This window comes from Schistocerca americana, chromosome 7, assembly GCF_021461395.2.
Source record: "Schistocerca americana isolate TAMUIC-IGC-003095 chromosome 7, iqSchAmer2.1, whole genome shotgun sequence".
NCBI lineage: Eukaryota > Metazoa > Arthropoda > Insecta > Orthoptera > Acrididae > Schistocerca > Schistocerca americana.
Genome location: NC_060125.1, coordinates 223,520,888 through 223,547,380, shown reverse-complemented (window position 1 = coordinate 223,547,380; position 26,493 = coordinate 223,520,888). Strand labels below are relative to the sequence as shown.

The 26,493-nt window shown below is 42.0% G+C and overlaps 1 protein-coding gene across 1 annotated transcript in view; it reads right to left on the bottom strand.

Annotated features, from left to right (window-relative positions):
- The window catches only part of LOC124622851 (leucine-rich repeat-containing G-protein coupled receptor 4-like), a 414,664-nt gene extending 400,497 nt beyond the window's left edge, over positions 1 to 14,167 (bottom strand). The window contains exon 1 of the mRNA XM_047148643.1: positions 14,163 to 14,167. Coding sequence (XP_047004599.1) covers positions 14,163 to 14,167 — 5 coding nt within the window. The remainder of the gene's footprint in view (positions 1 to 14,162) is intronic.
- Positions 14,168 to 26,493: the final 12,326 nt, after the last annotated feature.

Here is a 26,493-nt window from a genome sequence, read left to right as displayed (position 1 = left end):
GGCTGTTAGATTTATTACTAGTAGGTTCGAACAACACGTAAGTGTTACGGAGGTGTTTCGGGAAAAGGTATTGGGAAATTTTGGAGAATCAGCATTTGAAGCTGACTGCCGAACGACCTGCTGACAAGAAAATACATAGCGTGTAAGAACCACGAAGAAAAGATGCGAGAAATTAGCGTCATACGGAGGCATATAGACAGTCGTTTTTTCCTCGCTCTGTTTGCGAGTGGAACAGGAAAGGAAACGACAAATAGCGGTATAGGTTACCCTCTGCCAAGTACCATACGGTGCCTTGCGTACTATTTATGTAGCTGAAGATGTAGAAAGAATGAAGAACAACACTACTGGCCATTAAAATTACTGCACCACGAAGATGGCGTGCTACAGACGTGAAATTTAACCGACAGGAAGAAGATGCTGCGATATGCAAAATGATTAGTTTTCCAGAGCATTCACACAAGGTTGGCGCCGGTGCTGATATGAGGAAAGTTTCCAACCGATTTCTCATACACAATTAGCAGTTGACGGGCGTTGCCTGGTGAAACGTTGTTGTGATGCCTTGTGTAAGGAGGAGAAATGCGTACCATCACGTTTCCGACTATGTTAAAGGTCGGATTGTAGCCTATCGCGATTGCGGTTTATCGTATCGCAACACTGCTGCTCGCGTTGGTCGAGATCTAATGACTGTTAGCAGAATATGGAATCGGTGGGTTCAGGAGGGTAATACGGAACGCCGTCCTGGATCCCAACTGCCTCGTATCACTAGCAGTCGAGATGACAGGCATCTTATCCGTATGGCTGTAACGGATCGTGCAGCCGCGTCTCGATCCCTGAGTCAACATATGGGGACGTTTGCAAGACAACAACCATCTACACGAACAGTTCGACGACGTTTGCAGCAGCATGGACTATCAGCTCGGAGACCATTCTTACTGTTACCCTTGACGCTGCATCACAGGCAGGTGCGCCTGCGATGGTGTACTCAACGACGAACCTGGGTGCACGAATGGCAAAACGTTATTTTTTCGGATGAATCCAGGTTCTATTTACAGCATCATGATGGTTCGCATCCGTGTTTGGCGACATCGCGATGAACGCACATTGGAAGCGTGTATTCGTCATCGCCATACTGGCGTATCGCCCGGCGTGATGGTATGGGATACCATTGGTTACACGTCTCGGTCACCTCTTGTTCGCTTTGACGGCACTTTGTACAGTGGACGTTACATTTCAGATGTGTTACGACCATTGGCTCTACCCTTCATTCAATCCTTGCGAAACCCTACGTTTCAGCAGGATAATGCACGACCGCATGTTGCAGGTCCTGTACGGGCCTTTCTGGATACAGAAAATGTTCGACTGCTGCCCTTACCAGCACATTCTTCAGATGTCTCACCAATTGAAAACGTCTGGTCAATGGTGGCCGAGCAACTGGCTCGTCACAATACGCCAGTCACTACTCGTGATGAACTATGGTATCGTGTTGAAGCTGCATGGGCAGCTGTACCTGTACACGCCATCCAAGCCCTGTTTAACTCAATGCCCAGGTGTATCAAGGCCGTTATTACGGCGACAGGTGATTGTTCTGGATACTGATTTCTCAGGACCTATGCACCCAAATTGCGTGAAAATGTATTCACATGTCAGTTCTAGTATAATGTATTTGTCCAATGCATACCCGTTTATCATCTGCATTTCTTCTTGGTGTAGAAATTTTAATGGCCAGTAGTGTATAAGCAGCTTTGGGATGAGAAGTAACTGAACAGAAGTTGGAATAATTATTGAATAGTATTAAAGTAAATCAGTGCAATGGCTCAGCACTCAAATTACAGATGTCCTCAATGGGACCATGTGGGACACGGTTACCACAAATCATTAAAATTAGATCGAAAGGACCCCACATAATTTCTAATCCCCGTACTAATAGTAAATGAGTTGGATAGTAACGTGTGCCATGACATGCCCCACGGTTGAGTTAATAAAATATGGATACCGATGCTTGAGGGTGGAACACAGTTTCTCGCTCTGTACTACGGATTTAACCTTGGTCACAAAGAAATCATAACTATAAATCTGAAAAGTCATGCGACGAAATATTACGCCAAAGTACTGAACAAGCAACGATATCAGCATAAATTCCTCTGTGTTACAGTGTAGAAATGACCAACAAAATGAAACATTTAGCAGAATCGTCGAATTTGAATCATGAAAAGTGCAGGCTGCGTTCCAGGTTGGCGGACATACGATGTGTTTTTCCTCTCGGTGCACTGGGGCACGCTAATTCAGACGTCAGTCGTTCTTACACAGGATTGGTCAGTCAAGTATGTAAGGTGTCCTGCTATGTTTGATGCCGTAAAGTACGATATCGCACTTCTTACTTATCGCTGGCTTCTGGAAATTTCGGAGCCAAGCGCGTGGCATTTCTGTGTGGGAGCATTATCTTGCTGTATAACGACAATAATGCCCCAGTGCTAGTGGTCACGCGCTGTCTTGGTGCGAGTGTAGCTGATAAACGAGTAATTTAGCTGGATTCCGGCAAAATGACTTTTTTGACAGTTATTTGGCTTCTTTTGTAGCCCTTTTTTCTTGACTATAGGAAAGCTTTAAAATGCGGATTGATTACTTCAGTATCCCATGAAAATTTGTTAAGGACTGAATGAAAAAAACGCACAACAAACAAACTAAAGCTGTGTTGGTGTTGATGAATGAAAAGTGATATGCTTCACAGTTGCTATAAACAAAGTGCCAGAGACTAAACTGAGGAAACGAACACACGACTTCTATTCAATGCCATAATTAGATAAATGTAACAAATAACGTAGTATTACAGTGCAGCTATTGTGAAATTTGTCCTCTAAGTACCTAGGAGAAGGATTAGTTATGTTTTTGTTGAGAAAAGTAAAGTTATGCGAAAGAAACTGACATCAAAATATTAAGGTTTTAAAAATGGGCTGATATTTTATATGCCTATCATAGAAAGAAACTCTCAAATTTTTATTTCTGAATTTGAAGCTCAAGTACATCCAGAAATGATTTCTCCAATGAGACGCACAGCGCTTGTACTTTCCAGAAGTTTTACGCCTTTGAATATCTATATATTTACTCTGCGTCAATTAAAGCCCTTAAAATTAAATGTTGTACATCTAGTAAGGATACGTTTCAAAATCCTCTGGAAAAATTGTTCCCCTTAGTTGTTTTAAACTGATTTACATACGTGGTTTCAATAAGCATGAGTAAACTAGTTTTCGTCGACTTGAGCCCTAGTAAAAAGAAAAAATAGTTCCTTGAAAATAAAATCTGCATTGATTTCATTTTGGCTTATCTGTATATAAAATTTGATCCCGCTGTTCTTCATACTGTTAGAGTTAACTAACGATAATCCAGAATGAGATATTCACTCTGCAGCGGAGTGTGCGCTGATATGAAACTTCCTGGCAGATTAAAACTGTGTGCCCGACCGAGACTCGAACTCGGGACCTTTGCCTTTCGCGGGCAAGTGCTCTACCAACTGAGCTACCGAAGCACGACTCACGCCCGGTACTAACAGCTTTACTTCTGCCAGTACCTCGTCTCCTACCTTCCAAACTTTACAGAAGCTCTCCTGCGAACTAACGATATGTACTTCACAGCATTTTCGAATACTTCCCTCCTTTTCTTGGATATCTTACACAGTATAATTGCTGCAAAAGTTAAACAATACACCATACTTAATTTTGGTTCTTTCCTGCCATTTTAAAGACACATTTTGCTTATTTTGCTTTGCTTGATGTCTGTGAAGCACAGTCGTTGAGCTCCAGCGCGGAGCTGTCACTCGCAGCCGAATCATGGATAATTAATTTGAATAATCTGCTAGAAAGATAATTAATACTTCAAATTGTTAAGTCGCAGCGTAGAGAACAAGTGTTTCAGTAATTCGATCATCTCGCGGAAAGGCGCACCGGATAAATTACGAGATTTACGGTTGAAACAGTGGCGTGTTTGTGAATCAGTAACTGTCGTGCAGGAACGTATTGACATACTGATAGTCGAATGTAAATCAAAAGGCTTTCATTATCAGTAATTACTTGTTACCTGTTTAACGAATGTGGAACTGCAACACAGCAATGATTCTTCTGTGTGAATGTGAAACAAGCATAACTCTTAACCTTCGCAATACCATGGACGGGTGGGGGGTGGTGAATCTTTGTACCTACCTTTTGAAAATATTGTTACCCAACCAGTTACTTTTTATTTCAAAATTTTGTCACAGAAGTTTCTTGTTTATAAGGAATGCTTCTGCCAGATTACACAAATGTTTTGAATTTTTCAGTTAAACTTGATCTTTCCGTAGACGATCACTTTCCACAACGTAGGTCATATTCAGTATTTTCAGGTTCAGGACGTTACTTGCACGACAACCTCTTTAAAAAGTATGCTGCGAGTAAAACTCAAGAACAGTAAGCGAATTTCGCTTTTTTTTTTTTTTTTTTTTTTTTTTTTTTTTTTTTTTTTTTTTTTTTTTTTTTTTTTTACAGTTGGCATGAAGTGCCACCTCCCTCGCTACCCTCCCGCCCAGTCTGTAGTCCATGTTACTGAATGTGCGTTTGTGCGTTGACATTTCTAAGAGTGTGTTCAAAGATATTTTCAGTGTTTGGACCCTACTTACACATCAGTATCTATTTAAAAATAAAAAGTATGTTTTTAATATAAGTCCGAAAAATTAGAGAATTTTGTTTTTTTCAGTTTTTTTATAGATGGGCATAAAGCACGCCTTCCCCCTAGATAATGCGCGTAATGGAAGATGGATTGGAACTGGCAGTGTTAATACGGAACTGAATGAGTTTACGCATTGTTAGCGAACTGCGTTACTTGCTAGAAGGATAATAAAACGAAGAACATTGACTTGTACTGTTGTTGTTTCAAAGTGACTATTTTTATTTTTCAGTTGAAGGACTTCAGTATTTGAAAACTGTAAGAAACACAACGCGTAGTAGGCACACGGTCAGGCATATTTCGTTACGAAGCGTGATCTCTATGTAAGAGTCCCATATCTGAGTCCTGTAGTGTGACAGCCACAAAATTAATCATATAAAAATGAAAAGACACTTAACAACGAGACAGAGCTTTACAAGAATTCCATCGCTACGCAGCCAAAGAATGGGGCATTCCTAGCAGACAAAATCTACATCTTCATCAACGTGATTACTCTGCTGTTCACAATAAAGTGCATGGCAGAGGATTCAATGAACCACCTACAAGCTTTCTCTACCGTTCCACTCCCGAACAGCACGCGGGAAAAACGAGCACTTAAATTTTTCTGTGTGAGCCCTGATTTCTCTTATTTTATCGTGATGATCAATTCTCCCTATGTAGGTGGGTGGCAACAAAATGTTTTCGCAATCGGGGGAGAAAACTGGCGATTGAAATTTCATGAGAAGATCCCGACGCAACGAAAAACTACTTTGTTTTAATGATTGCTACTCCAATTCAAGTATCATGCCTGTGACACTATATCCCCTATTTCGCGATAATACGAAACGAGCTGCCCTTTTTTGTACTTTTTCGACGTCATCCGTCAGTCCCACCTGATGCGGATCCCACACCGCACAGCAATACTCCAGAATAGGGCGGACAAGCGTGGTGTAAGCAGTCTCTTTAGTAGACCTATTGCACCTTCTAAGTGTTCTGCCAATGAATCGCAGTCTTTGGTTTGCTCTACTCACAATATTATCTATGTGATCGTTCCAATTTAGGTAATTTGTAATTGTAAACCCTAAGTATTTAGCTGAATTTACAGCCTTCACATTTAAGTGACTTATCGCGTTATCGAAATTTAGCTGATTTCTTTTAGTATTCATATGAATAACTTCACACTTTCCTTTATTCACAGTCAACTGCCACTTTTCGCACCATACAGATATCTTATCTAAATAATTTTGCAAAAGTCGTTTTGGTCATCTGATGACTTTACAAGACTGTAAATGACAGCATCATCTGCCAACAATCTGAGACAGCTACTCAGATTGTCTCCTATATCTATGCATATATCTATGCATAGCGTGTCTCTGCAACTCGCCAGTGATTCATAATTCGCATAAAGGGATAAATGATTTGGAAAACGTTTTCTAACACAACTTCCACCATTTTCTGCAAGACGAAACCAGCAGCTGCTAACAGTACCGTGTTAATCAGATCGCTGCCTAGCAGCCAGCTTAATACGTCACTTGCGCTAGCTTTACCCCTGTTGCAGTAGACCCAGACCCCGGTTCGCAACTGGGTGTACAAAACGCGTCCCGCTGTTTGGTGCTGCCCTGTGTTGGACTCACGGGTCCGCCCGCCGCAACACACAGCACAGTGCGGCCGTTATTAAATTGTCCAATGGCGCGGAAGCGTCCTGAATGTGTCTCGCTTATCGGAGAAACGTCCGTGTGATTTGGGGTCGCATTCAGCGCCGCCTGAGTTATCGGGGGAAATTATCGCTCCTCTCCCACCCACGCCCTCCGCGTGTTTCACATTCGTCCAGTTTCCAGCCGGGGCACTGCGAGCGTCCGATCCTTTCCAGCTCTGTCAGCACGGGAAAGTTGGTTAGCGTTTCGATTTGACAACTGCGTAATGCCATAAAAGAACCGATGAACCCAATTCGTAACTTTCTCGTTGTGTTTTGTTTCTAGCTGGTAGTCACTCGATACTTTTTTTTTCTTCAATCTTCCATGTCAACACATAAGCCACTTTTACACTAACCTGTAGAGTGAAGCTTCCTGGCAGATAAAAACTGTATGCCGGACCAACACTCGAACTTGAGACCTTTGCCTTTCGCAGGCAACTGCCTCGAAAAGCAAATGTCCCGAGTTCATGTCTTGTTCTGGCACACAGTTTTATCTGCCAGGAAGCTTCGTATAGGTGCACACTCCGGTGCAGAGTGAAAAATTCATTCTGGCAAATCGTAGTTTTAAGCACTTCAGTCGCTGCCATTGCGCATACTTTTTATTATTCAAATCTATATTGATCACTTCTCTGCCGCGCGGGATTGGCAGAGCGGTCTAAGGCGCTGCAGTCATGGACTGTGCGGCTGGTCCCGGCGGCGATTCGAGTCCTCCCTCGGGCATGGGTGTGTGTGTGTTTGTCCTTAGGATAATTCAGGTTAGTAGTGTGTAAGCTTAGCAGTTAAGTCCCATAAGATTTCACACACATTTGAACACTTTTTTGAACATTCTCTGCAGGGGATACCGCCTCATCGTAACACTGATCGTGCGGGCAGAGAGGTTTGGGTGTTCTCGTGAAGCAGAGGTTATGCTGATGGTGGTGTAGTTACTGGAAGGGTCTCCCAGGCCGTACGGGTCTCAGCAGATGAACCTGACGAACTGTGTTACCAACGCCTCATCTCTTGCCGCTTTCTTTTCTATAGCCATTTTCCCCAACACATCTGCACCCAACGGCGAAGCGGACTGATGAGTAACCTTCGCAAATTAGATTCCCACAGGTCGCATAGTGGAAGAGGTCATGGAAGAAGAACTGGCTGTAATGGCGATACTTTACTGACCTCTATTTCGCAGTAGTTCATTGCAGTTCTGCTGTCTGAAATCACATGCCTCATACCTATGTGCCAGGATGAGTGGTTTACTTCTTCGGAGGATGATGCCCCCTTAAACAAAAGCTTGCGAATGGTAATTTCCCCTGCCGTTTTTCTTGAAGTCCTTTGTACACTGCTCATGGGACAAGGGTAGTGGTCTAGGGTACAGCGAAGCTGTTGGCTTGGCTAGCACAATGGCTTCAGGTGTGTGATGGTCGTCTTCCTGAGAACTGCTGTAACTGCTCACCGTGATATTTAAGATAGAACAGAGACTGTGAATTCTGTTGTTCTACTGTTTACGAGTGTAAATTGGCCAATATTGTTCCGTGCATTGAACTGTGTATTTATCTTCAAATGTGTATTTCAACAGTGTGAGGGTAATACGCTTCTAGTCATTTATGCTGAATGAGAAATACTAAACAAAGGGCTCACTATTGAACCTTAGCAGTTGTCATTGTTAGAAGTGCATACACCGTGTCTGATAAATTTACTAACCCGACACATTCCATCCTGCCTCCCATTTGGAAACAGTTAGAAGGTTTATTAACAATTTGCTTTGCTACAAAACAGTACGCCAGAGCAGTTATGAAGCTCTGAACAGATTTAGCATTTTCTTTGAGAAATAAGTGACAGTATTCCACAGCACATCAGTTAAACTGACAGTTATAGCATTCTGTTTCGCAGCTACAGCTGCTATCATGCACAACATTAGGCTCAGTGCAAGTGTACGAGTTTGTGAATAACATAACATTGGAATCATTATTTAAATACGTTCCTTGGCTAAGTTCGAGGACATTGTATATGAAATCAAAGTGGCCGTATGTTTTGTTTAAACAGTTTAAACATATGATATTAAAGAGATAGGAGTTGTTGTGAAATATAACAGAAGCTCACATTTAGCTGAAAAAAAAGTAGAATTCATACAAAAGTGACAATATCATTCACTGCATTTAAGTGTTAATCTATACTACAATTAATTAACTATGGTTAGGTTTCTCACTGTCAAATGCAACCTCCATTTACAATGTCAACATTTTGTTATTATGTTCAATTTGAATATCTCGCACAACACCGCTCTGCTAATACGGATCAGTAAAGTGGATACGTTCATACAGATCAAATCAACAGAAAGTTCCCAATACGTGACCTCCACAAAAATCCTGAAATCGTCGGGTCTTCCTGCTTCGAAATTGCCCTTTCAAGTCTTGAAACGGCGCACGCGCATGTAATTATAGTTGGTGACACTAATATAAATTTTCTATACAATAATGCTTCCAATATGAAACGCTTTATTCTTTAAACAGCTACTCTTGTTGCATGTAGACAAGCTCAGAGATTTCCATACTCTGTGTCTTCTCTACTGTGTTATCAATGAACACTGTCCCTCATACCTCTCCTCGACCTTAATGCTCTTGTCTGAACAACACAGCAGAAACACCAGTTCCCCTCAGAGCAAAATCCTTTTTGTCCCATTCCAGCGATAAGTCACCTTCTCGAAGCCCTTCCTAAAAGCAGGAACCCAACTCTGGAACACTTTCCCGCATATCAGAGAAACAAATAACATCTACAGCTCCAGAAGACAGGTAATGAGATATCTGCTAAAGTTTCAATAATGATTACCATTGTCCCTGCATACTCCAGTTCTCTTTTACATCCCTCTTTCCAACCATATCTTCCTCATTTCCCAATATTCTTAGTCCATGCAGTCTCTTTAAATTTCCTTTTCCTAGAACTCGCTGTATCAGAAAAAAATTATTTTGTACACCTATAGTTTCTTCTTATATCTCCCGCTATCATTGTTATTATTACTGTCACAATTGATGCCGTTATTATTATTATTATTATTGTTATTACTATCACTAATAGTGGCAACAGCTGCTGTAGTACAAGTACTGCCAGAATTTACTTTATTGGTTCATAATCAGTAAAATTTACTCACACTACCACTTCAGACACTCACCATTGTTTTAATAGTAGTTGCCATATTAAAATTGTTATTTCTTAGATAACTATGATGTATAGATACCGTACGTGTGAAACACTGGTCCTTATGATCCTAAATAAATAAAGCATTTCTGTTTATTTACTTTAGCATGACGATTACACCAAACACAACTAAGTTACTTGTCAACATATTCGCTTTCAATAACGAACAGTTACGAATCAGTAATTATAACACAACAGAACTTCTAACATTTATGTATTTTATATCTATGTACAGTCGTGGACAAAACGAGCGACACCCCTCGCCTTTTCGTTGTGCTGATCCGCACAACTTTAAAGTCTGCTACACAGCATAACAGGCAAGGCGACGAAGTGCTACCAACATACTATGCACAGGCGTGAAATTGAAAAACTATTCCAACTTTGTCAGACTGTTTTCAATCATATGTAAGACTATATTAATGCTGATTAGTGTGTTCCATTTTTACCGATTTAGGTGACGAAATCCTACCAACGAAAATAGCTACGACAATAACGGAAGATGAGGGCCGCATAAATAATTCCACCTACTCTTTATTCTAAATGTTCTAGTTGCAGTCGATACATCAGCATATTAATCGTAGCTACGCTTTCGATCCAAATCACGTTTACAGGAATGCAAATAAAATCCATTTGCCTGTACCCATGGTAATTCAGATCCCAGAATTAATGCCACCGAGTTTTAGAAGTGCGAGTATTCCCATCGATAGCTAGCTTAAGAAACACTTCGGCTAATGAACGTTTTCTAGCTGTGGTGAATCTAATGGAGGATTCGAAACATTGTAGAGTACGTTTGGCAGCTATGTCGCCGTTTATTTCCTGGGGTGGTGCAGAATTATCCTACTAAATTTACTCGCTACTAACAGTATTTTGATATTTCTATAAACATCCCGAATGAGTGTCACATAAGCGGTGACATAAAGGTAGAAAATTCATGTTTTTGAGTCCAGAAAGCTCTATGCAACAGAAACTGCAGATCATTTTGCCATTTTCATTGCTAAATTGCCGGCTTATTCATGTCTGGGGAAGTAATAGAGAGCTGTTTTCCTGGGTTGTCTGCTAGTGTAGTGAAAGGTGTTTGCTACTGCAAGGGAGGTCTGGTTTATTTTCGGTTCTAATCTCGATTCACTTTATTCTGTACTGGCGCCCTGTGGATGTCAATATGAAACTCTTGTAGAATTTCATACTTTTTACTGCCTACTTTTTCCGCTTCTGTCAGTAATTGAATTGAGTTAAGTGTAGCACTGAATGATTTTTAACTGAATTTCGTTATGAATCTTCACACATTGCTAAATCTGCACACTTTCATGGTAGGCCAGCAACGGAAATCCAGTATGACTGGTCTGATTGTTGACACAGGCCGTTTCGCGGCCGAATGCGCATAGTATTTTTGTAATTCGTAAAGATCTGGGGTACTTTGTCTTACTAAAACAGTTATGTTATCTCGATAAGCTGAAATTCATTTTTTTAGTGCAGTTCATACTAATTAGCTTTTCTTCTTTCATTTATAACTTATATTTACGTGTTTTGTTTAATACATCAATCAGCAGTAATATAGTCTTCCACACGTTTGATAACTGTCTGCCAAAGTTCGGAAAGTTTTTCCATTTCACTCCTGTGCAAGGTATGTTGGTAGCACTTCGTCCCCTTGCCAGTTATGCTGTGTGCCAGACTTTAAAGCATAACGAAAAGGCGAGGGGCCTCGCTCGTTTTGTCCACGACTGTACGTATTTAACTGCATGCATTGTATTGTAAGGGTAAACATGAGTGTATGAGTGTGTTGCAGTACACATCTCATTCCGTCACACGAAGAACGCTAGCTACTAAGAAATTGCAGAGATCTACGTAATAGTGTTTGAGACTTCTTGTTTTAAGCAGAGTGTCAAAAGGGAAGTGATACAAGTTAATTGGGGCCAGCCAGATGGTACGGTGGAAACGTTTGGTGCTGAAGAATTAAATACCTGTGACGTTATACGAGTAGTAAACTAATGTCGTCAGAGGACTATAAGTCTAGATGTCGTGGGGAGAGTTTTAGTTTCACTCATATTTGCCAGCTACAGTCGAAAGTAGTATTACGTTCACGATTTACAAGTTTCGTTAACTTTTGCAATACCGTCTTAAGGAGGGTAGGACGTCAAACGGGCCGACTTGGAGCAGGAGAGGCACCACAGGACATTTTATTTTCTACTGTCTATACTTTTACAAATAAATTCATAAAACTTTGTAATCACGACCAGGAAGGATTCAGGATTCACACTTATAGCAGTGGAAGTGCCAAAACATAACAAAATAATTTGTTTTTAGATACGAAATTTCATCATTTTTTCACTTACTGTTGGCGGCATTTGATGCTATAGGTACATTTTTCTTCACAAGTAAGAGAGATTCTTTGATGAATTTTGCACAGCGTACAAACCATTTTAAATTGAGATAATTAACTACAAAATTTGATTTTTTTCAAAACAAAGTTTAAAACGTAACAGCTCATTAATTTTTTCATTAATTAAATAGATTCTAGAGTTTCAGACACTTGTAAGTATGGTTTGTATGCTGTGCAAAATTCATCGAACAGTCTCTCTTACTTATCAAGAAAAGTGCACCTATAGCAACAAATGCAGCCAACAGTAAGTGAAAAATGATGAAATTCCACATGTAAAAAAAAAAAAAAATATTTTGTTATATTTTTGAACTTCCGCTGCTACGAGTGTGAATCCTGAATCCTTCCTGGTCATTCTGACAAAGTCTTGTGAATTTACTTGTAAAAGTATAGACAGTGGAAATTAAAATGTCCTCTGGTGCCTCTCCTGCTCCAAATCAGCCCGTTTGACGTCCTATCCCCCTTAAGCAATCCAGTCACTACTGGACAACGTCAGACAGAGGATAGAGAAGTTAGACCCGTTTTAGGCTATTCTTTCCAGTGTGGACGATACTGGTTCTAAAATATGACTATTGGAATGATAACCTTTCTCTTCGTGCGTTATAACCCCTGTCCGCTTTCCGGCCTCTTAATTCACGAGTTTAGAACCTCCGCACATAACGAAGGATTCGTTTGCCCTGACAGTCAAGCCTCAGAACGAAAATTATAATTCATTTTGTTATGGACAGGGCACAAGTTAAAGGTACTCCTCTCCCCTAACTTAAACGGAGTGACTCTCCTCCACGAAGAAGAAACGTATCAAACAGCTACTGACTCAAGACGATGCAAAAAGGAATTGCAAAGGAGGCGGAATTACACTATGCACCACATCTCGTTGTCAACAAACGCCTTGTGCCGGCTCGGAGAGCCTCGACAGGTGTGTGGTGCGTGCCTGCGCGACTGTTAGCCATCGGTGGGTCCCCCACTTCCTTCCTCCCTCCCTTGGTCGCTCCTCGCTCTCTCCCCAGACGGCCTTGGAGCCGGGCCGGCGTCTGCCCGGGTGATGGATGTCCTGTCTTGGCGGGAGTGCTGCGCGCGGCACAGCCCAGAAGACCGATGACGTCACCAGGCCAGCCGCCATCCATAACACCCCCGCTGGACGCGCATCGCCCCTAACGACGAGCCCTCCGCCGGCTCTAAACCCCGCGACCACGCGCTCGCCCGCCGAAAAACGGTGTTCCAAGTCTTGAACGTATGTCAGGCTATTCGTCACACGCAGCCTTATCAACTAAAGTAGAGCTTCTACACGCGAGTGGGGCTGCAAGACTATTGAATCACGTCAGCAGGAACTAAGGCCGGTGTTACACTTTCAAATTTTCTTTTACACAGTTTTTTCGTCAAATACAATTTGACAGCATAATAAGGAACTCTGTCAAAGTTAAACATTGGTCCAATTTTCTTTCTTCAATTTCTGCGCCGCGTCTCACATAAGATAAAAGGAAATGTTGGCCTTCTGTTTATCGCAAGCAGAAATGTAGCCACTTGGAGCGCTAGCATCGTTGCAGTTGTCTGACATCTAACGTTTATCTGCGAGGCTTCGAAATTTATATAGTGCGTTGCATCTGCAACGAACCTGATGGTAAAGTACGGGGCAGATGAAGCACTATATACCTTGCTGACTCTCGAACACAAAAATTAAATAATAAGAAGTGAAGCTATAAGAAAGTTGTGCAGACCATTATCCATGAAGTACAGTGTACGATGTACTCCTGAGGATATAAAGGTGAAAACCCACTACTTTTGTAGAAAAAAATTCCTAATGTGTATAGCATGTACTTAACAGTTAATTGCCTTCAGACATTCCTCCTTCAGTGCTTTATAAATAGCTTCACACATTTCTGGTACCAAGTTCGTCAATATGCACTGCAGTATTCGATTGCTATACCGAAGAGTAGCTTTCTTCTGCAGCAAAAAATCGTAGGTATAGCATTGCATTCTGAGATGAGTTTTATGCTTCATAATTGAAAAGTTTTTTCCTTGAACAGGACTGAAATGCACTCTTGTCCATTCGCAAGCAATTTTCGCAAGATTTTTTACATCCTTGACTTGCAGTTGCCATAAGAGATTTCTCTGGATGCTTTTAGCATCTCGTTGTGAAAACCATGGCTTCATCCAGGTATGCTAGTAGCTGGACAAAGAGAGCATCATCCCACTTTGCATCATTGCCAAATTTATTGAAGATGGCAGCTACAGATATGGCAACATGGCACTCACGTCATGGCGCGAAATTGTATCTTGGCGGAAAAATCAAAATAATAGGAAAATTAAAATAGCAGGAAAATCAAAATGGTGGGAAATTCTAATTTATTGGTGGGAATATCAAATTTTCTGTGTTCATGTTTTGGTCTGGAGACCAACTGATGTAGTTCAAAACACCACCACCAGAGGCCGCAGTTGACCCTCCCAATCTCTCCTCCCTTCCAAACTTTCCACCCTCCTACCCACCCCACCCCTCCCCATGTGACACAACGTGTTTTGACTCGGGATAGCTGCAACCCTGCCCCTGACATCCAGACAGAAGGAGATGTTGCTGTAAGTCATTTATCATGCAATTAATTATTTTTTCCCTTGTTCTTTCAGGGTGCATCAGTTGTGTGGTATGACTTGCAATCGATTTGTATACAACTGCGTGTTCTGTGTGTGACTTACAGTGCTATCTTCCTGCAATCGTTAACAGCAAAAGTTTACATGCCACAATTAGCAGAGTGTTTCAAACATATGTGTGATAAATCATTTCCATCGATGGAAAACCTTTTTCAACTCTCTCTTCTGGACGAATGAATATGCATGTGAAGTATTCCAATTCTCTGCCACAGATTTGACATAAATCGAGTCTTCAGTTTCATAACTGAAATAGTTCTAAGATAGTGACAGGTGTTTGTCAATTTCTGCAAACCCTACACATATATTTTCTTGACAGTTGTGCTGTTGATGGAATTAGCGCAGCATGGCATGTAATTTCTCACATAAAACACCAATGTTATGCATTTGTCTGTGTTCTTGTAAGAGGATTCTCCGTTGCTGATGATGATTTCATTGGACTGATGTATGTGTAGTATAATTTCTGAGCCATGATCAGATGTGAACAGTGGGTGCTACCAGAAAGCTTTATTTTACATAGTCAGTATGGTCATCCTCCAGTACAGGCAACAAATCTTTACACAGGTCTGTGGAAGTGACTTTGATCACTGGTCGCCTTCTCCAGTGGACCAATACATATACAGGGTGGTCACAAAATGTCTGAAACGCTTTTAGGGAAGTTGCAGGGCACGTTGTACTGAGATATAAATGTTAAGAAACAAATTCAATACGTTGTGCCGTTTCAGAGTTATTTAGCGTTGAAACTAGCCAATGGGGGCATCGCGCGCTCACATTCAAGCGGCGTGCCAGGAGTGGTGTTGCCCAATGAGTGCTTTGTTTGGTTACATAAAACTTGGATTTGCGCGCGCAACGATCTGATTGGCTAACTTCAATGCTAAATAACTCGGAAACATCGCAACGTATTGAATTGTTTCAGACATTTTCTGACCTCCCTGTATACTTAATGATATCATCACATATGTTTGAGCCGGCCGCGGTGGTCTAGCGGTTCTAGGTGCTCAGTCCGGAACGGCGCGACTGCTACGGTCGCAGGTTCGAATCCTGCCTCGGGCATGGATGTGTGTGATGCACTTAGGTTAGTTAGGTTTAAGTAGTTCTAAGTTCTAGGGGACTGATGACCACAGATGTTAAGTCCCATAGTGCTCAGAGCCATTTGAACCATATGTTTGATGTCAACATGAAGACAGGATTTGTTTCCTGAAATATTGGAAGAGAAATATGCAGTAAAATCTTATTGCGTCCCCTACCATGCGAAGTTACAGAAGTTATTTTGTAGTTCATAGTTTTACTTAATTGGAAGTTACAAGAATAACGAGGGGACACTGCGCTGTCAACGAAGACTCGATCACCACTGCACTGTCTTATTTCTAGTGTGATAAACATAGGAACACGATAAAGGAGATCAGGACTAGTACAGAGTGATATTTATAGATCCTCATCCGATACTGATGAATTGTAGGTGTTATGCTTCTGAATTTCTTTGTGCGGTCTCCGTATACTCTGCACGGTTGTGATTTTCCTCATCTATGGTAATGTGCTATTTTGCTGTTGTGATAGCTCTCAACGTGTAAGCCTTCTAACTAACGGAACAGTGCTATCGGAACGTGATGAGATTTTGAGAAAATTAGCAGGGATCTGTAACTTGGAGGGAGACATTTCTTAATCATCGAAATCAGGCGGATTCAAATACTATATATCGAAGACTGGCAGATTCGTGAGAAAGGGGAGTTGAGATGATTTCTATAAGTTTCTTCTAAGTGTTACGGGCAAACATATTACAACCTCTGATATATGTCTCATGAAGTGACTGCTGTGAGCAAATTATGGGCTAATACGAAGGTTTGTACAGAAAGTAATCAGCAGCAGAATGTTCCGTCTTTTGTTTCCTCGGTAAATAAGAGTAACACTCTTCCATGAGTATTTTGTACCTATAAATGGATGGACTGGATCTTAAGCCATCGTACAGTGTGTGGCAGAGGGTATCCTGTACCACTACTAGTCATTCCCTTTCCTAGTCCACTCGAAAAGCGCTAGTTTGTCGTATTCACGTATCTAACCTTTATGGTCCTCAAGCGAAATCTATGTTGGCGCCAGTAGAATCCTTCTGCAGTCAGCTTCAAATGCCGGTTCTCAATAGTGCTCCTCGAAAAGAACATTGTCTTCCCTCCAGGAATTCCAATTAGAGTTCTCGAACCATCCGTTCACTAATTTGGTGGGAGCCAATAGGAATGCTACGATAGAGCTGTATTCTGAGGGAATCCTAGGTCTGCAGATTCATATATGTTTGGCTCAAATGGTTCAAATGGCTCTGAGCACTATGGGACTTAACTTCTGTGGTCATCAGTCCCCTAGAACTTAGAACTACTTAAACCTAACTAACCTAAGGACATCACACACATCCATGCCCGAGGCAGGATTCGAACCTGCGACCGTAGCTATATGTTTGGGATGTGGCGTCAGTAGACACGAATTTTGTTATTGCTCACTGTGTTAGCCTTTCTGCGATATTGTGAAAACACACCTCAGAACTTTTTGATCTGCAGGAGGGGTGAGGGGAAGCATATTGTCCAACGCCCTAGTTTTTACCGCAACGAAATTTGAGAGCCCAGTCCTTCTGAGAATAATTGGACAACTTTTGCGACACTGGCTAACCTAACGTAACCTAACCTAATGTGTTACTTCCACAAGCATGACAACAAAACCGAGAGACATAACGCAATTAGTGTTGCTATTTAATGACTGCCACCACCCATTTTGGCGTCAGAGGAAGTGACTACCTAGTCTGTGGGAAACCTACCGAGACGTCGTGGAGACATCTGTAACGGATACCTGGCGGGTATAATACGACCCTACAGAAAAAAAAATACTCACCATGCAAAGGGACTCTCATGATCAATTTAATTAATTAGCTTATCAATTCGGTATCGATGACATGCCACCGGGTGGGTGGAAGCGAGGGTGAGAGTACAAAGGCTATGATTCAAGTGTTGGATTGGTAATCAGGCGTTTTTCCTCTGCGGCGGCATCTTTTAACAATTTCTAACTTCCACCCACAAACGGAGAGATGATCATCGTAATAAAATCATCTATATTATCAAATTTATAAATTGATACGTAGTATAAGCATGATATTTAGAACTTCTCTGTGCTATTACCTTCGTATTTGATGAAACATTGCTTGCTTAAAGAGAGCGTTCGAAAGTGAGGAGGCATCCTGGGACAGAGGTAGAGCATGCTCTTAGAACTCCTTCATAAGCCAGAAATCAGAAAATACTTAGAGGAAATATAGTCTATGTAATAGTGCCATACGGTATTCTCAAAAGAAGCATGGTCTGATTTCTTCCGTCTTCGAAAATAACTTGTATAAATGGGAGGAGTCTACATTTCATGTGGAAATTCGAGATGTATTGACAAAAAATATCTCAGGATTTTTTAAACTGAGGAGTCTGCGTCAGGGGTGGGTCTGCATTTAGTTCGAGTTGGGCTGCATTGTGCCACGGCTGGCGGCAGGAATGGTTGGGCATCCGGAAGTTGAGGATTAGCCTGGCCTCTGACCTGCCGTGGTTTCTCGGCTGGATAGCTCTTCAGGTACATAATAAACCCTGTAGATGGCGCTTGACTAGACTGGAGCTTCCTAGTCTGTTTCCTTTTTCGTCTTGGTACACCGTTTTCAGGTACGATAAGGAGCACTACATTCGAAAAACATATCGTATGATATATTTTCCATGTTGCTTGCGATTCGTACATAGGTAGACGTGTGTTTTCTTCTCAAATGATGTTGCTGCAGGAAACCTATACATATATATGTCAGGCTGTTATAGGCGAAGAGCAAATGCGATAGTTACAGTAGAGGGCCAATCGTCTAATACCTGACAGCTACACGCAGGGATGCCTCAAGGATCCGTTTTATCCCCATTACTATTTAATCTCTATGTAAATGACATGTCGACAGCCACAGGAGTAAAAATTGCACAGTTTGCTGATGGTACGGCTTTTTTAATCAGTGGAAGACATATTCACGCCACCATTCGACGCCTTCAGGATCTATTTGATGCCACAGTAGGTTGGTGTAACACCATTAAAGTGCAACTAAATTCCGCCAAGACGACAGCCGTCTATTTCAGCAAGAAACGCCCCTTGATGCCTACCAACTCCAGACTGCTTGGGTGGGATATCCCCTTGGAAGGGGGGGCAACAATGACTTACCTGGGGGTCACTTTGGACAAACACTTCTTTCTCCATAAACATACTGACTCTCGACTCTGTCAGGACCTGGGGATCACTTTGGACAAACACTTCTTTCTCCATAAACATACTGACTCTCGACTCTCTCAGGAACAAAGCTTTTGGTATGGCCAAGAAACTCCGCCCTTTTTTCAAGAGTGCTATAATTCAAATGGTTCAAATGGCTCTGAGCACTATGGGACTTAACATCTACGGTCATCAGTCCCCTAGAACTTAGAACTACTTAAACCTAACTAACCTAAGGACAGCACACAATACCCAGCCATCACGAGGCAGAGAAAATCCCTGACCCCGCCGGGAATCGAACCCGGGAACCCGGGCGTGGGAAGCGAGAACGCTACCGCACGACCACGAGATGCGGACTACTATAATTCCAAATGGCGGTATTGTATGGACCTACATACAGGGCCTAAGAAGTTGAACCCTAAAGTTTATTCATGATAATGTGAACTCAAGCACCTACTTACCTTCCACCAAGAAGTCTTGATCGTCATCGGCGATGGCACTTCGATTTACAGAGTGTCAACAAATAAAAAAAGGAAGGCACAGTGGGACAGGGAATTGCTGTTCTAATATTATTTTTACCTCCCAACAACAGCTATTGACTTTTGGTTCAGCTGGAAGCTACTTCCCCATACTTCAATGATAGCTTGCTGTCCCATCATTAGTACCCATCCTCCCCATATATGGCTACTGGCTAACCTGGCTGGAGCATCTCTCCAGATCTAGACCAACTGCGAAAATATCCACTCCACATCCAGCAGTTATTGACGCAACTGGATGGAGCTACTATCTAGTAATCGATCAATAGCAACTAAAGTTGTTTTAATAAGCACCATACTGCACCACATCCTATGCAGCAGCCCATCACAGATTGAGTCATTTTCTGACCAATTTCCAGATGGAATGGGGAGTGGAGGTCTGGAGACCAACTGGCCTAGTTCACAACGCCATCAACAGACGACACTGATAGCCCTCCTGCATGCCCATTCCCAGTCTGGAGTGATGGAGGGCCGCTGTTAGTGGTGTTGGGAACTAGGTCAGTTGGTCTACAGGCTTCAGGTTGAACGCACAAAATCTGATATTCCCACTATTGAATTTGAATTTCCCACCCTTTTGATTTTCCCACCAAAATCTGAATTATCCTCCATGACATCAGTGCGACATTATCACATCTATGGCCATCATCTTGACTAAATTTGGGATGATGCTCTCTTTGTCCCACTACTTAAGTTTCTTCTCTTCTTATGCTCCTCCTCCAATGTAAATACAATGCAGTTTTGGTACACACAACTGCAGAGCACAGCAGTAAGTCCTCATCAGCCATTCTGAAGCAACTATGATGTCAAACTCCTTTGTCAAAGAAAACTTGATGACAGTGTAGTATCTCTATTTGCACCACATCAGATACCGTTGTCAGAGAAAGGGTGATGAATATATGATAACTTTTTTGTCAAAGAAATTTCGATAGTATAATACCAGCCAAAGTCCAATATAGTGACCTATAACACTCAACTTTTGTGCAATGTGGAATAGTGTGATGAGATGAGCCAAAGCTAATGACATAAATTTCACATATGACAAATGAAGGTATTTTAGTAATAGTCTTCAGTCTAGAGACAATACTTGGGAACAGCAAAACTGACAACTGGGAGGGGAACATTAGTTGTCCCACCACTTGTCTTCCATTTTTTTGTGCAAGCTGTTGGTCCAGTCTGGCATGGTGTGTGAACTATGCACATGGTGTTGCCAAAGTGCCATTTCTGCCACAGACAGGATCCAGGTAGAGTTCGCACAAAATACCATGGCCAGAAGATGCACAGATGGCAGGGCCTGCTTAGGGAGAGCGGTAGTGGTGGTGGTTGTTGTGGGTAGGCACTGTAGGGGAAATGCTGAGCGCTGGAGGGGTAGTGACATCCTGAACTGAAGCCTATGCTCATATTTTTTGTGAATATTACGAGGGACCCCTCCACGTCCACACTTGCATGGTGACTATACAAACAGATCTGCTGTCACTTCTGCTTTTGTTGGTATCTAAAACGAATTCAGCCGAAAATGCTTCTATTTATTTTCGCTTGGCTTGATAACCTTTTGTAACTTCCAGAAAAGTGTCACGAATGGCGAATTTGGGTAAAACCTACACATTTCTCTTGTTGCCATTTTAAAATTTGCTTCTTTTGCCAAAACACAGTGGAGTTTACACAGTCTCGCCTCACAAACGCAATTGCGGACACAATTGCAAGAGAATTCTGAAACAGTGGTTTATTAAGTTTATTAAGTGACTAACTGAGGAAAACAAAGGTCAGTATCTTATGAAAAAGCACATATTTGGTACAAAATAAACGTGTAATATCTTCACTTATTTTGTTCCAAAACCAGTAGCATTTCTCATTTCACCGGCTATTTCTTTCATCGAAAAAGTCTGTATTTAGTGGAAGACCTAGGTAGATAATGAAGTTTTACATGACCATACTGCAAAATGCTCTCCTCTTTGCGTGCTATCATTTGCAAAAATCTCATTTAGATACCCAAAACTGTTTATGAAATATGAGAACTGTTGTGGGTATTTCAGTCGGGCCATATCGCTGGCGTGGCGCGACTGCAAATCAGTGTGCTACATTAGATCAACTTTCTCGAGATTAGTGACAGAGGCCTGCAAAAATTCAGTACGTTAGCTAAATATCATACACATCAACATATCATGTAATATGCACTAAACGCAAAATCATAGCGACTCCTGTTTTACATTGCAAACTTTTTCGAATTTCACGCAGTTTGTTACTTTCACGTAAATATCACAATAACTATGAAAATTAAAGAAATGATGGGCACATCATAATGGACCTAACATATAAAGCTGCATTAAGAGAAAATTTTTAACCTATTATGAGGGCCACTCCAAAAGAAATGCACACTATTTTTGTAAAAACACAGTTTTCATTCTGCATGTGTGGAAGTCTTACAGTGTGTAGATACATCTTTCCCACTTGTTTTCGAACTTAGTTCAACCTGTTCCCGTGAGTGACGCCGTCACAGCATGTATTCAAGATGGCTGCTACACTTGACATTCGTCAGAAGCAACGTGCTATCATAGAATTCCTGTGCTGTTAAAACGAGACAGTGGGAAACATCCACAAGAGGTTGAAAAAGATGTATGGAGACGCTGCTGTCGATCGCAGTACAGTTAGTCGGTGGGCAAGCAGGTTACGTTATGAAAGCGGGCACGGCAATATTGAGGATTATCCTCGAAGCGGCAGGCCTCGTACTGCACACACTCCAGACAATGTGCAGAGAGTTAACGAACTGGTGACTGCTGACAGACGCATCACAGTGGACGAATTGTCACGCTACGTTGGGGTAGGGGAAGGAAGTGTTTGCAGAATAATGAAAGTGTTGGCGTTAAAAAAGGTTTGTGCCAGGTGGGTTCCCAGGATGTTGACAGTTGCTCACAAAGAAACAAGGAAAACGGTATGCAGCGAACTTTAGGAACAGTACGAGAATGGTGGAGACGAATTTCTTGGAAGAATTTTGACAGGTGATGAAACATGTCTCCTTCATTTTTCACCAGAGACGAAGAGGCAATCAATGGAGTGGCATCATGCAAATGCACCCAAGAAAAAAAAAATTCAAAACCATACCTTCTGCTGGAAAAGTTATGGCTACAGTGTTTTTCGATTCCGAAGGACTCTTGCTTGTGGACATCACGCCAAGTGGAACCACCATAAATTCTGATGCATTTGTGACGACACTGAAGAAACTTCAAGCTCGACTGAGTCGTGTTCGACCACATCGGCGAAAGCAGGATGTTTTGCTGTTACACGACAATGCACAGCCACATGTCAGTCAAAAAACCATGGAAGCGATCACAAAACGCGGGTGGACAACACTGAAACACCCGCCCTACAGTCCTGACCTGGCTCCATATGACTATCATCTCTTTGGGAAACTGAAAGACTCTCTTCGTGGAACAAGGTTTAAAGATGATGACTCCCTTGTGCACGCCGCCAAACAGTGGCTCCAAGAGGTTGGTCCAGAATTTTACCGTGCGGGTATACAGGCGCTGGATCCAAGATGGTGTAAGGCAGTTGAGAGGGATGGAAATTATGTGGAGAAATGAAAATATTGTTCCTAAAGGATGTATCTACACACTGTAAAACTTTCAAACATATAGCATAAAAGATGGTTTAAAAAAATAGTGTGCATTTCTTTTGGAGTGACCCTCGTAGTTTCTGTGAAGTCCTTAGAGAATGACTGCAGAGCTTGATCCTCGATTCTGTCATCGCCTATCGGCCTAAAGGTGGCCGACACCGTCGGGTGACTGCCTCCCCTTCCGAACAAATGAATGAACTCGCCTAGCGCTTTGGACGAAAATTGGTCACTGCCCCTAAACAACCAAATCTTGTGCATAGGAAACAAGGACTGCTAAACAGACACTTATTGTTGACATAGTTTATGTCGCAACACTAGGCTTAATTCATCCTGCTGCCGTCATGAGGTTGTCAGATTGCCACCGTATCATTGCCAATAAAACCCTATGGGAAATGAATGGGCACGAGTGAAAAGAAAGGTGGCATCCAGAAAATGAGTGCTCAGAATAAAAGATGCCCAGAATTTACTTGAGGTTCAAATGGCTCTGAGCACTATGGGACTTAACTTCTGAGGTCATCAGTCCCCTAGCACTTAGAACTACTTAAACCTAACTAAACTAAGGACATCACACACATCCATGCCCGAAGCAGGATTCGAACCTGCGACTGTAGCGGTCGCGCGGTTCCAGACTATAGCGCCTAGAACCGCTCGGCCACTCCGGCCCGCTTTACTTGAGGAAGCCATTGATAATCTTACTGTGGAAGACAGGATTAAGTGCATACGCAACCTAAATTTGCAAGGAAACGATTTTTTGAAGGAAGGCGTCCGAGAAAGTATCGTTGCAAGTTTTGTCGTTGCTTTGAATGACTCTCCAGATGTTGAATACTCTGGCAGACTTAGTTCTTCACAACAGGACAATTAAAAACAATAATTGGCATAAAATGTTATGTCCCTAGTTTGCTCGTCCACCCCGAAGTTTTAAATGCTGTTTCCTTTCTCCGATTCCTTTCCTGTCGTCTTCCCTTTCCTCTTTCCTCCCACATACGCGATTATGAGCCATAGACCTTGCCGTTGGTGGGGAGGCTTGCGTGCCTCAACGATACAGATAGCCGTACCGTAGGTGCAACCACAACGGAGCGGTACCTGTTGAGAGGCCAGACAAACGTGTGGTTCCTGAAGAGTCTTTTCAGTAGTTGCAGGGGCAACAGTCTGGATGATTGACTGATCTGGCCTTGTAACATTAACCAAAACGGCCTTGCTGTGCTGGTACTGCGAACGGCTGAAAGCAAGGGGAAACTACAGCCGTAATTTTTTCCTACAGCATGCAGCTATACTGTATGGTTAAATGATGATGGCGTCTTCTTGGGTAAAATATTCCGGAGGTAAAATAATCCCCCATTCGGATCTCCGGGCGGGGACTACTCAGGAGGACGTCGTTATCAGGAGAAAGAAAACTGGCATTCTACGGATCGGAGCGTGGAATGTCAGATCCCTTAATCGGGCAGGTAGGTTAGAAAATTTAAAAAGGGAAATGGATAGGTTAAAGTTAGATATAGTGGGAATTAGTGAAGTTCGGTGGCAGGAGGAACAAGACTTTTGGTCAGGCGAATACAGGGTTACAAATACAAAGTCAAATAGGCGAGATGCAGAAGTAGGTTTAATAATGAATAAAAAAAAATAGGACTGCGGGTAACCTACTACAAACAGCATAGTGAACGTACCATAGTGGCCAAGATAGACATGAAGCCCACGCTTACCACAGTACTACAAGCTTATATGCCAACTAGGTCTGCAGATGACGAAGAAATTGAAGAAATGTATGATGAAATAAAAGAAATTATTCAGGTAGTGAAGGGAGACGAAAATTTGATAGTCATGGGTGACTGGAATTCGACAGTAGGAAAAGGGAGAGAAGGAAACATAGTAGGTGAATATGGATTGAGGCTAAGAAATGAAAGAGGAAGCCGTCTGTTAGAATTTTGCACAGGCTAGATGACAAATGTAAGGATGTAGAGGCTTATCTCACTAGGGGTAAGATAGATACAGCCTACAGGAAAATTAAAGAGACCTTTGGAGAAAAGAGAGCCACTTGTATGAATATCAAGAGCTCAGATAGAAACCCAGTTCTAAGCAAAAAGGGGAAAGCAGAAAGGTGGAAGGAGTATATAGAGGGTCTATACAAGGGCGATGTACTTGAGGACAATATTATGGAAATGGAAGAGGATGTAGATGAAGATGTAATGGGAGATACGATACTGCGTGAAGAGTTTGTCAGAGCACTGAAAGACCTGAGTCAAAACAAGGCCCGGGAGTAGACAACATTCCATTAGAACTTCTGACGGCCTTGGGAGAGCCAGTCCTGGTGAGCAAGATGTACGAGACAGGCGAAATACCCTCAGACTTCAAGAAGAATATAATTATTCCAGTCCCAAAGAAAGCAGGTGTTGGCAGATGTGAAAATTCCCGAACTATCAGTTTAATAAGTCACAGCTGCAAAATACTAACACGAATTATTTACAGACGAATGGAAAAACTGGTAGAAGCCGACCTCGGCGAAGATCAGTTTGGATTCCGTACAAATGTTGGAACACGTGAGGCAATACTGACCTTACGACTTATCTTAGAAGAAAGATTAAGGAAAGGCAAACCTACGTTTCTAGCATTTGTAGACTTAGAGAAAGCTTTTGACAATGTTGACTGGAATACTCTCTTTCAAATTCTAAAGGTGGCAGGGGTAAAATACAGGGAGCGAAAGGCTATTTACAATTTGTGCAGAAAGCAGATGGCAGTTATAATAGTCGAGGGGCATGAAAGGGAAGCAGTGGTTGGGAAGGGAGTGAGACGGGGCTGTAGCCTCTCGCCGATGTTATTCAGTCTGTATATTGAGCAAGCAGTAAAGAAAACAAAAGAAAAATTTGGATTAGGAATTAAAATCCAGGGGGAAGAAATAAAAACTTTGAGGTTCGCCGATGACATTGTAATTCTGTCAGAGACAGCAAATGACTTGGAAGAGCAGTTGAATGGAATGGACAGTGTCTTGAAAGGAGGATATAAGATGAACATCAACAAAAGCAAAACAAGGATAATGGAATGTAGTCGAATTAAGTCGGGTGATGCTGAGGGAATTAGGTTAGGAAATGGGACACTTAAAGTAGTAAAGGAGTTTTGTTATTTGGGGAGCAAAATAACTGCTGATGGTCGAAGTAGAGAGGATATAAAATGTAGACTGGCAATGGCAAGGAAAGCGTTTCTGAAGAAGAGAAATTTGTTAACATCGAGTATAGATTTAAGTGTCAGGAAGTCGTTTCTGAAAGTATTTGTATGGAGTGTAGCCATGTATGGAAGTGAAACATGGACAATAAATAGTTTGGACAAGAAGAGAATAGAAGCTTTCGAAATGTGGTGCTACAGAAGAATGTTGAAGATTAGGTGGGTAGATCACGTAACTAATGAGGAGGTATTGAACAGGATTGGGGAGAAGAGAAGTTTGTGGCACAACTTGACTAGAAGAAGGGATCGGTTTGTAGGACATGTCCTGTGGCATCAAGGGGTCACAAATTTAGCATTGGAGGGCAGCGTGGAGGGTAAAAATCGTAGAGGGAGACCAAAA